Source organism: Chinchilla lanigera, unplaced genomic scaffold (genome assembly GCF_000276665.1).
Source record: "Chinchilla lanigera isolate Chin_1 unplaced genomic scaffold, ChiLan1.0 scaffold00001, whole genome shotgun sequence".
Classification (NCBI taxonomy): Eukaryota; Metazoa; Chordata; class Mammalia; order Rodentia; family Chinchillidae; genus Chinchilla; species Chinchilla lanigera.
Window position 1 is genome coordinate 38,088,715 of NW_004955402.1, and position 15,188 is coordinate 38,103,902.

General features: G+C 35.9%; 1 protein-coding gene across 3 annotated transcripts in view; it reads left to right on the forward strand.

The window, feature by feature from the left end:
* Dcc (DCC netrin 1 receptor) overlaps nucleotides 1-15,188 on the forward strand; it is a 1,095,765-nt gene that overhangs the window by 965,603 nt on the left and 114,974 nt on the right. For all 3 annotated transcript variants that reach the window (XM_005372942.2, XM_005372943.2, XM_005372944.2), the window contains exons 16-18: nucleotides 1,355-1,450; nucleotides 7,360-7,592; nucleotides 12,361-12,499. In XM_005372942.2, the coding sequence (XP_005372999.1) occupies nucleotides 1,355-1,450; nucleotides 7,360-7,592; nucleotides 12,361-12,499 (468 nt within the window). The remainder of the gene's footprint in view (nucleotides 1-1,354; nucleotides 1,451-7,359; nucleotides 7,593-12,360; nucleotides 12,500-15,188) is intronic.

A 15,188-nucleotide genomic window follows, 5' to 3' on the forward strand; every position in this document is an offset into this window, starting at 1 on the left:
CCCTTTATTTCTACAATTAAGTTTCAGACATGGCTTTTTTGGATATATCTTTTTCTTGAGTTGTGCCATCTCATTTTGAGTTTTTCTTACTCCAATTTATGTTGCTCTTTCATATTTAGTATAATTTCTTTATATTGTTTATTTTCAAGTAGCAAACTGTAGTTTTGATCAATCGTGTGTTGTCATACTTTCAATTTTCTTTTGTGTATACTTTTCTATCAGAATGATGGGTACACACACTCATTAAACAGCCTTACCACCTCCCTACTTTATTTTTTCTTGTGATAAACTTCATAAGGAATGTCTACCTCAGTAACATTTGTTGCTCCCATTTCTAGGAAGTGTTTCCCTGCACTTCCAGAAAGTCAAATAAATTTTTCTAAATACACAAGGCTCCATGTCCTTTTGTTTTGTGTTGTTGTTGTTGTTGTTGTTTTCCAGTACCGGGAATCAAACTCATGACCTGGTGCTTTCCAGGCAGCGGCTGTGCCACTGACCTAAATCCCCAGCCCCTGTACTTTTGTTTTGAATAAACCTGGGTTCAGAAAACTGAAGGGGACAGGTGAAACCAGGCCCAGGTCCTGTTTTTCTGTATTCCCTACTGGACCAAGAATAGTTTCTCCATATTTGAAGATTGGTACACAAATGAACAAACAAAAACAGACAATGACAGAGAGACTATGATCTTCAGAATTAAAATATTTATTATCTGTGACATTTACAAATAAATTTGCCCACTCCTGGCATACCCTGAAATCTATGAAAGCTTGTATTCAGAATTTCCATGGCCTCTCTTCTCTTCTCTCACCTTTCCATTTCTGTTACGTTGGTTCTGTGGAGAACTTTGTATCCATTCCTAGTAGTTTGTCCACAGTTTGGACTCTGACCTGGAGAAGAGACACTGGAGCTCAGTTTCAAGCATTTGTATGTGCTACTCTCAGATGGTCCGCTGTGCTCTCCAGCATTACCTGACTGCTGTTTTGGGACTATCCTGTGTTCAGCTTTGATGCTTGCCTCTGGTTTTTTCTATGCAGATGTAGTTAAGGCCCAAGCCTAAAGCTTCCATTGGTTGCGCACACCCACTTACATTTTGGGGTTTGCAGTTCACCTGGTTTTGTAGTGAGTACCTAAATGCTTTTAGTTTTCTATTTTGTCATTCATTTGCCTTCAATATGGGAATTCGGGAAAATAAAAAAATTCTATTTGTCATTGATGCCACGTTCTTCCCAGAATTCAGTGCACTTATTTCAATTTACTTAATAGATTGTATTAAATTTGTTTTCAGGAAAATGTTTACCCTGAGTATTTCAGTACTAAATACAAGCATGTTCAAATTGTTTCTCTTTCTCTCCAGAGTCAAGTTCCCATTATGTAATCTCCCTAAAAGCTTTTAACAACGCAGGAGAAGGCGTTCCTCTGTATGAAAGTGCCACCACCAGATCTATAACAGGTGAGCAAAAATCGTTAAACCCTGTTTCAAGGTAGCCAGTGCTTGAGCTATGGTGAAAAAAAGAGAAACTGAAGCAAAATAGCATATGCATGAAGAAAGCACTTGAAAACAAATATGTGTAGTTATCTTCTGAGACTTTTTATGTATGTGGAAATGCATGTGGATATATGCACATGTATGTACACAATATACTTTAATCTTTGGTTTTCAAAATTAAGTGAGATTACAGTCTACAAATTAGTACATGGGCTTAGAGAACATGAATCTGACTAGCTTTATAGATTTTGTGCCCTGGCATGATTCTTCACTCTTCTGAGCACCTAGTCTCAAATCAATGTCATTTAGTCAGAGAGTCCCTGCTTATAGGCTGCCCAGTCCTCCCATGAACACTTTCTTCTTTGCACACGGTCCTACAAGTTACGATGACAAGGATGAGCTCTCCTGGGGTTTGCTTTGGATTATACTGAGTTGCAGGTTGCTTCTCCCTGAGCCAGGCCTGTAGGTCACCTTTGCAGTGACAGGCATCTGGAATGAATAGGATTGGCTACTTCAAGGTCACTTTCACAACAGTTATGCAAGCTGGACTCTAAATGCAGCACATGAGAATGAAAGAGTTCAAGAAAATTTAAAAAAAAAGAAATGGATGAGAAGGTGAGATCTAACCCATTTATGAAGGAAGGCGATTCGTCAATAAGGCATGGCTTACTTTAAAGTAGAATAAGTATACCTCTATGGAGCGGGTCAGAGTGCCTGGAAAAATCTCTTGACCACCTATCAATCAACAGACTTTGTAAGAAATCTGGAAATATAGTTCATTGCATTAATAGTTTAAATCCACATTCCTTCCCAAATCTATACCTTCAGGCCTCATTTAACTTATCAGCTATTTTTACCTTAATAAAATTAAAGCATCTGAGATAGTAGCACTAGGCTCAGTAGTAAGCATCAGAGGATTAAGATGTGATGTGTATGTATGCCAAGTCCTCATGGTGAATGTATCCACGATGTGTCACAAACATATACTAATAAAAAAGGTCCAGATGAGTAGGCATAACTAGTTGGAAAATAAATGGTGAGATCTTTTAGTTTCTGCCACTGTCATGTTCATGGAAACTTCAGAGATTTTGTTTTCCCAAACCCACAAGCTCCTTTCATAAACTGCTTTAAGAGTGCAGTTATCATATGAATTAGCAATTGTTATGCACTGGAACTATCTAGAACTGAAAATTCACAATCATTACCTTGAACTCACAATCACTACCTTGATTTCACCCAGATTTTCTTGTAAGACAAAGTTGTTATTTGTGTCTCTTTGAATTTGGCCATTGGTTTTATGGAATAAGATCTGCTCCAAAAAAAAAATATGCAAAATTTGGGAGTATGTGTCGATATATTTATTTACTTGGGAGATGATAGTATCTTTCATGATGCCATCAGAAGGCCTTCTCACTTCCCAGAAAGACTAAATAAGAAGGATTTCCCAGAGAAGATTCACTAGCAAATGTGTCACCTTCAGAATTAGGAGGATGTGGACATTTGCAGCCTAGGATGGAAGCTAGGAGGTAACATGATTGGCAAGTTTCTAGGATTTCCACTTCTTCTAGGTCCCTTGCTCCGCAGGAGGCAAGAGTCTTCAGGAGACAGCAGGTCAATTTGACTATACCAGCATTCATCATTGTTTTTATTTAATAAGGCATCTTTTTCCTGCCTATGGTAAAGATGCTGAGGGGCTGTTTGTTGGTGCGGTGACTTTCAGCTCTGATCAGGCCACATAAGATGTTACTGAGGTCTGACTATCAAAGCTCTTTTTTTAAAAAAAATCCAAAATCAAAGCCCACAAGCAAGGCTGATAGTGGTGACCTACTAAAGTGAGTTTTCCAACAGAGAGTAGTAGGAGTAACACTATAAAATTCAAATTAACTGATGCTAAGTTGCCCAGAAAGTACCATTTGAGGGATTACCAAGTTTTTTCCTCTGTACTTTTTTTTTGCCATTCTTTAATTCTCAACCACACCACTGATCTAGAAGACAATTTTTCATGATATGATTCTAATCATAATTGATCTAAGAAACACAATCATACTGAACTTGGAAATTGTATGAGGAGTTTTCTTACTGAAGCAAAGCCAGCAATGGATTGGAAAGGAATGTTTGAAGCCAGCCTTCTCCAAAGCAAAAGAATAGACTTTCCGGAAGTGGAAGAACTGCTGTATTATGTTTCCACACATCATGGAGAACAGAGGACAAATAAATGAAATCAAAGGTTAAGGTTTGGGGAGAAACTCTATCAATAAATATGTCAGAGTGCCATGTAAAAGACATACTCTGACTTTGAGCTTCTGCAAAGTATTTCCATGAGCAGTCTTGGGGAAAGTCAGCATCAAGTAAATACAAAATGTGTCAGAAGCAATAAAAGCATCACACTCAAGAAAGCATCAAGCTCTGGAGCTTTCTACACACACATGCTTATAGATCTGGTGAGTTCTAGGGCCTCACCTCAGAAGGGAAATTTGAGCTGCTGAAAGTTCTGCCTGGCCAAAAGCCAGCATGGGTTTTGTTCTTGCTTTAAAGCCTGTTATTTCCTGTTTTTGCAAGAACAAGACATGCAAGCACTGAGAAAGGAAAATGACACATAAGAAATTGGGGAAACTCTTAGCAGTGTGGTCTCAAGTTGCATCCATTTACCTATAAATGTCTCAAGTTTATCCTTCTTTAGGGCTGAGTAGTACTCCATTATATAGAAAGACCACAGCTTTCTTTTCTATCCCTTAGTTGATGGGCATTTGGGTTGTTTCCAAGATTTAGCTATTACAAATTGTGCTCATAAGTGAAGTAAATCAGACTCACATGTGTAAATATCTTATTATCTCCCTGGTGTGAGAAATTGAAAGGGCAAATTTTGTACCAAAATGTACAGTTGACATTGTGAAATGGGAAGAAACTTAAAATCAAAAGAACAACTAGGTTGAAGGAAAGAGGAAAGGAAGGAAGGAAAAAGGAAAAATAAATACAAGATAGTTGTACTGCTAGTTTCTCTTAGTTCAGTGAAAAGAAAAGTTTGTGCTAATATAGTTTGGAGAAATTTTTAAGCCCATATCTTATACTCTGAGTAACTAGTTTGAAGATAACAATATGCAATGTACTAACTACTGTTAATTCTCCTATTATTTTGCTATGAAATTTTGTTTGATTTTTTCCATAAAAATTGGGGAAACAATGAAGTATATTCTTTGACTTTGTTTATACGCACCTGCTTTATCAATGTTCAAGTGAAGTATAATCCAGGTATAAAACTATGCTACAAATTTTAAAGTTCATTTTGAAGATAAATGTAATCCCAGTAAATTCATGATCTTTTACTAGAACATCTAGTAGAATTGAGTAAAGTGTTTTTCTTAACAAAATGTTTTAGGCTATACCTTTGTGTAATTGCTTTTTTGAATGTAGCCACTGAAAACCAGTGACATACAAAGCAGCAAATAGGAAGAAGAACAAATTCTGGAAAAGGGTGGTTTAGCAGCAAAAAAATGTTTTAAATTAATTATTCAAGTTTCTGATCAGAGCATACAAGACCTTTGCAATATGTGTCATATGTATTCACGATAATGCTCGCAAGGCACTTGGTTATTCTTCTCCATTAGAAATTGGCTTTATACAGTATGGGAGGCATGGGGCTTATGTAGCCATTGGACATGTGACACTGACTAGTGAAAATAAGAAGGAATTTAAAAATTTTAATTTCTTTTTAATTAACTTAAATAGTCCATATAACCAGCAATTACTCTTCTAGATATCCCTATTCTACAGGAAGTGGGGAGTAGAAAAAAAAGCCACAACTGAAAAACATTGTCCCCTACAGTAGCAGGGAGACACTTGGCGAAAGATAGAAGTTTCTGGATTTTCTAGATACTGGTAAATACTGATCATATTGCTTGAAATTTAGGTGAAGCCTTCTGGAGTTTATGCTAAGAAACCCAATGACAATAGTCAAGAATATTATACTATTCTAAAATTAGAAATAACAGAATTGACCGTTACCATTTCGTGAAGGAGAATCACTACATGTCAAAACCTTACCTAGGAAATACAAAGTTAATATACGTTTACCACCAAAACTAGATTAAGCAAAGATACAACAAATAGGGTAATTTGTAATATAAGTAAGTAAATAAATGAGTTTATAAATTAAAACACTCTCCACCACATGTGGGTACAAAATTCTTCTTATAAAATCAGCTAAGAATAACAAAGAGAAGCAGCACCTGCTTTAGTTTGGCAAAAATATTGTTCGCCGCTACACAGGCCTGATGAACGATCTGGATCCCTGTGGAGACCACAATGTCTTCTGCCCCCTCATCATCACCTCATAAATCCATTTGGGGTTATAGGAGCCCTTAATAAAGAGAGACAGCAAGGGGAGCAGAGAGCCCAGGCTGGCATCAAATTTAAATACCACTCACTCTTTCTCACTTATGTGTTCTCTCTCTCTCTCGCTCTCTCTCTCTCTGCCTTATTGTGGTTTACTTTTCTTTTCAGTCTTTTATTTTGCTCCAAAGACTACAGACCAGTAAGCCAGTAACACACTAAATAATTAATGGAAAACAGAGTGATGAATACCGATACAAAGATTTGAAATGCAGTGGACGAAGGGTAGTAATCATCAAAAGTGGCCAGCAGGGGCTCAGCTTTGAATGAAGTTGTTTAAGGGAAAGAAAACATTTTGTATGCTACTGCAAACGTTCCACTTTAACCAGCCTCACCTCCCAAAACAGCATCGTATGCCCCGCTGAGAGCTGGACAATTACAGCTCGTATTTTTTGCTAGTGAAAATACATATTACATAATACAAAGATTAATTTTTAAAATGTGAATCTATTAAGTAAAAATTAAAATGCCCCTATTGGACTATTACCATTTCCACAAAATCTCAGCATCTCTCTTAGTGAAAATAAGTTCCAGGTTTGTTTTTAAATTGGAGAACTTTGTAAAAACACGTGCAGCCTCCTCTAGATCTCTGTCATGTTATGGATCAAAGCATGTCTCTACCTCAGTTCAGAGCTCATCAATCTATAGGTAAATAATTTTGTCTCCCCATCCAATAAGTAAAGGGTTCCAATGAACTGAAAATTTTAGAACAAGGAGTATAGAATATAGTAATGCCTACCAACATTAAGAACAGATCTAGTTACTCTGAGCATGTGGGCAACATGACACTAATACACCTCTCATAAAGCAGTGCAACCTGGTGAACCTTTTGCTACCTGAACCATAATTACCAAGCATCAATTGACCTGTGTGAACACATGAACTTGGTCACTCTCTTTTTATGCACTTACAACTATACACAAGCTTGTTAGGATGTCAAGGTGCTTTGTTGTTTACTGTTTTGCCTAAATAACTTTTATTTAGACATGACAGAAACAATAATGAAAGCATTAGAGAAACCTAATTATCAAATTGTAGAAGGAAAAAAAAACCCCAGGTATTCCACAAATGTTTATTTCCTTTGCAGGAGGAAATAACCCAGAAGCATCATTTTAATTTGCTACTTCAAGTCATCTAAATAGTGATAAAATTGATAAATGTTATACTATATCTTTTAAGTAGCAAGGTACAACATTTCAACAAATATGGACTTTAGTAATGTATGACCAGAACTGATAACCAAATTGATGAAAAAATAAGGAAATGAGTATAGAAACACTGTTTTTTTTTTGTGATATAAGAATACTGTTGCTGATGTGTTTTCTCATTAAATTAACTGCATTTTTTTCTGTTCTTCTCATGTTCCCTTTCATCATTATTGCCATGCATTTAACTCATTGTGATGTGTTACCACTGATATTTATTTTTAATGCTTTTATTTATGTACTTATGTGTTTGTTTCATTTTATGGGTTTTTAACCCAGATCCCACTGACCCAGTTGACTATTACCCTTTGCTTGATGATTTCCCCACCTCCGTCCCAGATATCTCCACCCCCATGCTCCCACCAGTAGGTGTGCAAGCTGTGGCTCTTACCCACGAGGCTGTGAGGGTCAGCTGGGCAGACAACTCTGTCCCTAAGAACCAAAAAGCATCCGAAGTACGGCTGTATACCGTCCGGTGGAGGACCAGCTTTTCTGCCAGTGCCAAGTATAAGGTGAAGTTGCTCTCGCTTGGTTGCGTGAAATATAAAATGAAGTGTCACTTTTCTGATATGTAGTTTTAAGTACTTTCTGGGTTCTCATGAGTCAGTTTGCTGAAGAGACTTTATGTGGGGAAACAAGGCTCTTCAGTAACTCAGCATCTAAAATTAGTGTGGAGTAATTTGTTCTTAAGAAACAAATTTAGGATGAGGCAGAAAAACATGGAGACACAAATCCCATTACACATTAGAGATGTACTGGCCATTTGATTTTATATGGGGGAGTGTCATTTTCCTTTTCTGAGTACAGCAGATCTCCAAGAATATCTTCTGCATGGATTTTGGTATTTTTCTTTTCATTTTGGGTGTACACTGGCACCAAAGGTATTCTCAGTAATATCAGAGAGACTCATCTTCCGGTGAATATAACTAAGAGTAGATACCATGAAGATATTTTTATATCATTTTTAGAAAGCTCTCTATACCAAGAATGGTGAGCCTCTTAGGGACAGGTACCCAAACTATAACACAAAACCTATTCATTTCTTGCAAAGTGCCAACACTGCCATTAAACCTGAATACTGAGGTTTTAGTGTAGGAAGAGTAACTCAGACATTAACGTCTTTTGGCCTAAAAGAAAAACAACACTTGTGCCATACCTCACCACCCCTCCACTGATGTCCACATTTTGTCTTGAAAACTCCCTCCTGTAGGAAAGAAATTTCTCTAGAACTAATATGAAAAAGAGCCCAGGTCCTTGTCCCATCAGTGAGTCATCTGAAAACCCCTGTAGGAGCTCTTTAGGGATGTATTTGAGCTCTGTCATGACCCTTTGCAAATTTCTACCAGTCAACATTGGCAACTCTGTAACAAAGTCAGAAACAGTGGAGACTATCCTGTTACTTCCTAAGCTTGATACACCGATATGTACGGGCAATACACATGTGATTATAAAATAATTTAGCGCTAAGTATATGTATCTGTTCTGCTTCAGGATCAAGAGATGGGTTGTTCTTTTGTTTTTTAAATCAAAAAACACATTTTAGATTTCTTACCTAGCATAAATTTGGAATGAAATATGCATTTATTCCATAGATATGAATTCCTAAGTTATACAAGTGATTTAATATCTGGAAAAATATATAAGATTTATGAATCAAATGATTCCCAAACTGAAGATTTAGGAAGAAAAGAAAGGTTTAACAACAAAGCATATATGTCACAGTACAACCAAGGAATCAAAGAGCTCAATCCTGGCCCTCCAGATTTTCCATGTCTGTTTTTATCTCTGCTTTTATGCTGTGCTAACTCTCAGCAAGAATTTGTGTCCTCCGTGTAATGTCCCTTTTACTGAACAACTGTCTCCCTTAATCCAGCCTCAATCTGGTAGTGATGTGGTGGAGGATGAAAGTATCCCCGGAGAATTTCTGACTCCAACCCTAAAGACAGTAGCAAATCCCACCAATAATTCTGTATGTTTGCCTCTTTCTTTCTGTAGTCATGGTAGATCCACTTCTACAGTCTTTCAACCTTTAAATGGCAGAAAACACGCATTTCATCATAAATCAATTTTTAGCTGAAATCATTTAAGAAACAGTTTTCTTTGGTACTGCTGCTCTGCTAGACATTGAAAATCTCTCCAGGCAAGTCCAAATATTATCACTGATATAAAATACACTGTAAGTACCCCATCTATCTCCTTAGAGTATAAGATTTTAAGACTTAGCACACCCATAAATAAAGATAAGATTATCAGGAAAGACAACCAAGAAAACATATGAGAGTATTAAAAATATCTCTCTATATAGAGATTACTCAATTTCAAGCTTACTTTTAAAAGACTATTATTCCCATTTTAAAATTTTTATATTCATAATTGCTAGCACTTTGTGGTACATTCATTTCATAGAACAGTGATGGCTTCTTTGCCAGAATATGAAACATTCCAAAGGACAATGATTGTTTTCTGCAAAACGGTTTGAGCTCCAAAATTTCTTGAGGCAAATGATTTCATTGAATAAGTCAGTGCAGCAGACACAGAATTATTGTGTTTCCCAAAGAGTGACTGTGAAGAGAGATGCAACCCAAAAAGACTTTGTTTCTTTTCCCATCATCTTCCCTGACGTAAGGCTTTTGATTTCTAATACCTCATTCTCTTTCACACACACACACACACACACACACACACACACACACACACACCATTCTACATCCATATCTGAGATGAGGAGGTTTAGAGTCAGATAAAATGGGGTAGGAAGGACTAATGAATATATGCTGTATACGAGAAATATATACATTTTATAAGTAAGGTAATAGATTCTTTGGTTCCTACTTTTCAAGCCACTGTCTTATCTATTACTTAATCACTTTTCCCATGTTAGCATTATAAAATAAGTAAGGCATGCAAAAAATTTTAGAAATACATGTAATCAAATGATCTGGGCTCAAGAACTGACTTCACTGTATCTTGTTATATCAGTTCACTTAGTCTCATTTTTTAATCTATGTGATACAGATATTCATAATTATTACAAAAAGAATAAATAGCATTCTTCATAGAGAAGAGTGTTTATATATGTGTGTGCGTATTCCTTGAGGAAGATGTAGGGAGAGGTGTAACTAACCCACTGAATAAAGCTACACTCAGTTGACCTGATAGGATCATGTAGAGCCCTCCCTACAAAAGTCCCTTATGCATTGTTTATCCCCAAATTAAGTCTTCATCCTGATTGTCCAAAACTCCCTTTTGGTTTTACTGATAAAATGAAAAGATTTTCCATCATTTCTTTTCTATCAAAGTGTTTAATCATATGCAGTTTTACATGAATTTCCATTCAAAATGGATTCATTGACAGTTGACTAGTCCTTATTAGGTATACCATGAATGTTATAAAATGTAGTTTTGTATGACTCAATCTCATTCCTCAAGGTGCAATGCAAATGGGAATTTAACACATGCCTAAAATAACATACAATGTGAGACACTGCATGAAATATCATTGCTACTGTTAAGACCTACACCAGGCCAGGCATTATCTTTTATTTAATGTCACGCTTTAATGCTATGAGATCCATTCTGTGGTTATCTCCACTGTATAGATGAGGGGACTACAGCTCAGAGAGACACCGCCTGGGTATCCTGTTCTCAAAAATAACTGGCCATAATTTCCCACAACATTCCTAGGCTTAATGACTTAAGATAACCAGTAGCCCTCTACATATTTCCACAGAAAGTAAGTTCATGGTATTTTTAAATGCTAATGTCATATTCTGGACCATAAATAAAGATTAGATCACTTAGTGGCATCCTAAATCCCAGTGGTGCACACAGAGACTGATTTTAAAGTTTCTTCCCTCCCATGAAACATATTTCTCGTTGCCCTATTCCTCCCTCCTATTTCCATTGGTAGTATTCAGAGGTGTTAAAAATGATCATGAATCAAGGCAGTACTGAAAGTTACACATCAGCATGTCATAAACTAGCTGCCCAGTTTGGGTTTCATTTGATGGAATTCCATCTTCCTGATCATACAAAATACCTTACATTTATTTATGATACATTTCATAGCTATACTTAAGTAGAACTTCTGATAAATATTTCTGAGGTCATCATTTCGGTAGAATGGATAGGCACATCATCAAAATGTTATTAGTGCAGTTAAATATCTATTTGGTGTTGTAAAAAAATATAGGATTTTCATAACTACAGCCTAAGAGATACACAAGAGGATAAAAAAGATTTACCATACTACAGTAGTAAGGGAGAGATAGATAAGATATCTATCTAAGGAGGAAAAAAAGCCATCCTAGACTTTCTAGGCATAGATATATAAAAATTTAATAAATATAGATGCACAAGGAAATAAGTTTGGAAAAAGACCAAGATCTAAATATCAACCACAAGTACATACTTATAAGAGGTAAAAAATAGTGTTGAATTTGCCTAGTCATTTATAAAACATGTTTTAATTTAAGGAACTAATCTAGTTTTTTTCTTCATTATCATTTTGAATGTTTTTAAAATGTAATAAAGATATAACTCATTTAATTCATGTTCTGCTCAAATAACTTCTTGTTAAAAAGGCAAACAAATGGATTCAGAAGACTTCAGTACTATACCCCTTTGCGCTGTCATGTAGTCCTTAATATTCATCCAATTTTTTCCTCTTTCCTGATAAATTGCTCCAGGTACCATACTTACATGTTTCTTTAATATGAAGTGGGCAAAAGAAAGAAAAGCATCACACAAAATCTCTTTTATTTCATTTTCTTAAAAGCTAAATAGATACTGGAAGCACCAAAAGATTGTACCTTAAAATCTTTTCTTAAAACATGCTAAACAATAAACTCTAATAAATTATGTTTGTTACCAGGGGAAAATAATAATGGTCTATGGGAAATGTCAGATATTAACCTAGATTTTTATCACAAATAAATTTAAATCCAAGTCAGGACAGACACCTTCCAAAGGTGGAGCTGACCGAAGGGAGTATTATTTGTCCTATGCCGTGCTTATTGCTTCAATTAGAAAATGTATCAGCTGCCATACCTTTCAATAACATAATACCTGATTTTATCTATCATAGTTTAGATGTATAATTGGCCCACATAAGCTGGTTGACAGAAAAGACATAGTATCAGTCCTTGTCCTAGTTTTTCTGCTACTTTGAAATAGACTTGGCTTTTGCTGTCTTCTTTTATATTCTGTTTACATGCCTTGATTTATCAAGTTGATAGAGTTCACTTTCTTTATTTCTTTGCTTAATTCCCACTTGTATAGTCAGAAGACACAACTTCCCTCAGCTACACAGCTACAGGCCTCAAACCAAACACAATGTATGAGTTCTCAGTCATGGTAACAAAAAACAGAAGGTCCAGCACGTGGAGCATGACTGCACATGCCACCACATATGAAGCAGGTATGTAAAGAAAGGCTGATCTCAAAGTGTCTACTTTTGACTTTTCATGAAGGTCAAAAAGTTGAAATATATGTGCACTGTGGTTTCTCAATTACACCTTTATTGTATATAAAGTATTTTACCATTTATAAGTTCACTGCAGTTTTATAGTTAATAGGTTTCTTGTTACTCCAGAAAAGGAGGGAATGAGTCTCCAATGGATTAAATCATGTGGCTGCAAGAGTAACACGTGGCTTCTTAAAGGTGTTAATTTAGGGAATCTCTAACTAAATCTTCTTTCCAATACATTTAAGTAAAGAACAGAAATCCATCTGTTGAACTCTGTCCAAAGCCATCTTTGACCATAATCATGTAAGTATTTGCTAACCTGAAAAAAATTAGATATAAAATAAAACTTTGCATTGTAACTGTAGTTTCATGGATAGTAGTCCTAAGTAACCATGGCTGAATATAGGAAGAAGTTTCCAAGTGGTTTTGTTCACTACTCAGAAATGGAGCAACAAAATGGAAAACCTTCGCGCAATTCAAAATAGTTTGAACCAAGAATAATAGAATCCCCTGTAGTTGTAACAGTCACGTTTATCATGACTCACAATCATAAAGTTTAAAATACTAACAGGGATGCAGCCTATTTGGCAATTCACACAAATCTAACATCTAAAGAATACGTTTTAATGTATTCTTTTTAACACATATTTATTTTTACGTTATATCATCTTTTGTGAGAAAGCCACACTACAAAACTAAAATTAAATAATATGCCAGTAAAGCCCTTCTCTGAGTAAAGTGAATTTCTTTTTCGACTAGAAATTGATTATTTCTAAATTGCTGGCTTCTTTGATATTCTTCCAAATTGTTGGGGAGGTAGAGATATAGCTTGTGGTAGAGTGTTGCCTGGCATGTATGAAGTCCTGGGTCACACACACAAAAAATTGGAATTCCAGTTCTAATTTTTATCTCAACCTGCTGACTTTTAGATTTCTACTATGAGTATATTTACATTTTTGTAGTTTCTTTTTTCTATGAGAAGTTTTTTTCTAGTTATTCTAATTTAATTTTAACATCTAATTTAATTTTAGCATCCTCCTTTTCTACTTTGCATTATACATACACGAACTATTCCTCTTAGAATTCTGCCTTTTAGGCCAATATGCATGGTCTCTTAGAAAAAAAAAAAAAGAAGGAAGTACATACTATGGAAGACATTAAAGAACTTGTCTCTTTCTACTTAAAAAGACAACAATGGAGTAAAATGTAAACTAGTAAGAAAAATATGATCTTCCTTTAGTGAAAAGGTAGTAATTTTACCTTAAAGCAACCAAATTCATTCATTTTTTTCTTTCATAAACATAAATGCACATCAACATCTGTCTTGTTAAATGCACCCTATTGAGTTCTAATTAACTTCCTAGCCTGTATGGACACCAGCAGTGAGACACATTGCTGACAAAAAGATAATTCACTTTAAGAAATGTGTTTAGTAGAAAGGGCAATTGTCAAATCAGATAATGATCTGGATAAAGGTGTAAATATCATGTGGATGAGATCCCTCGATGATGATGAGAAGCAAGAAGTGATTCCCACATGTCTGCAGATTTAGAACTCAGAAGAAAATGAAGCGAATGAAGTAACTCTAGGTTTGCTTCTAACTCTGTAAACACATCAGGACTGTGGGGCTACATTTTTAGGTGCTGAAATGGCTCATGATGAAGATGAGAGTGGCTGGCAAATCCTTGATGTGAAATATTTCATTCTGCCCAGATGGTGACTATTTTATTTTATTCTGATTAATTTAAGTGAAATAAAATAACTGCAAGGATATCTGAAATAATCAAACATTGGAAATGGACAGGAGCCAAACTTTAGAGATACCAGCGTTCTATTTGACCACCCTTGTAAGATGCTGGCATCACAGTGGTTTGATTCTATATGTCTCCCTCGCTTGTATACATGGTCAAGTTCTCAGAAGGTAGATGGAATCTTAATGGCTTAAGAAGGGATCACACAAGCTTCAAAAAGAGTGGGGTGAACACCCTAAATTTCATGATTGATGTTGCTACCAAGCTCTTGACATGTATAAGAGTTCAGTCTGCAAACAAAAAAGCAAAGTGCTTCTCTAAAAGGAAAGAAAGCAGATGGGATGCCGAGCAGTCCAAGTAACAAATGCCTATGGTTCCCATTGCTAAAGGATTCTCAATCTCAATTATTCCCGTCCATTCATGCACATAGCAAAATTTTAAATGTGGGGAAAATTGTTTGAGAAATATCAGAAAGCAGTGCTTGATTTAGTGGGCCATAGTGTTAATCATGGGTGTGTAACGACCTTCGTTTGTCACTGTCAGGCTGTGAGACAGGCAAAGGAAAGAGGTGATATTTTTTAAAGAATAATAACCCAATTGAGAAGAACATTTTAAAAAGGTCCTGAAGAAACATGGGACATCCCAAAACAAAACTTTGGATGAGTTGAAATCAAAGCAAGCACACAAGGTATAAATTCTATATGGAGATATAAAGGAAGGATGCTTAGCTATGCCCTCGGTGGATCATCAGGTACTACTGCAAGGACTTCCAGAGGGAGGGGAGAGAATGTGAAAAATAACCGAGTAGACGTTAAGATGATGATACGTTCACCAGTAGTGGCAGCAGCACATGCCTATAATCCCAGCTACTTAGGATACCAAGGCAGGAG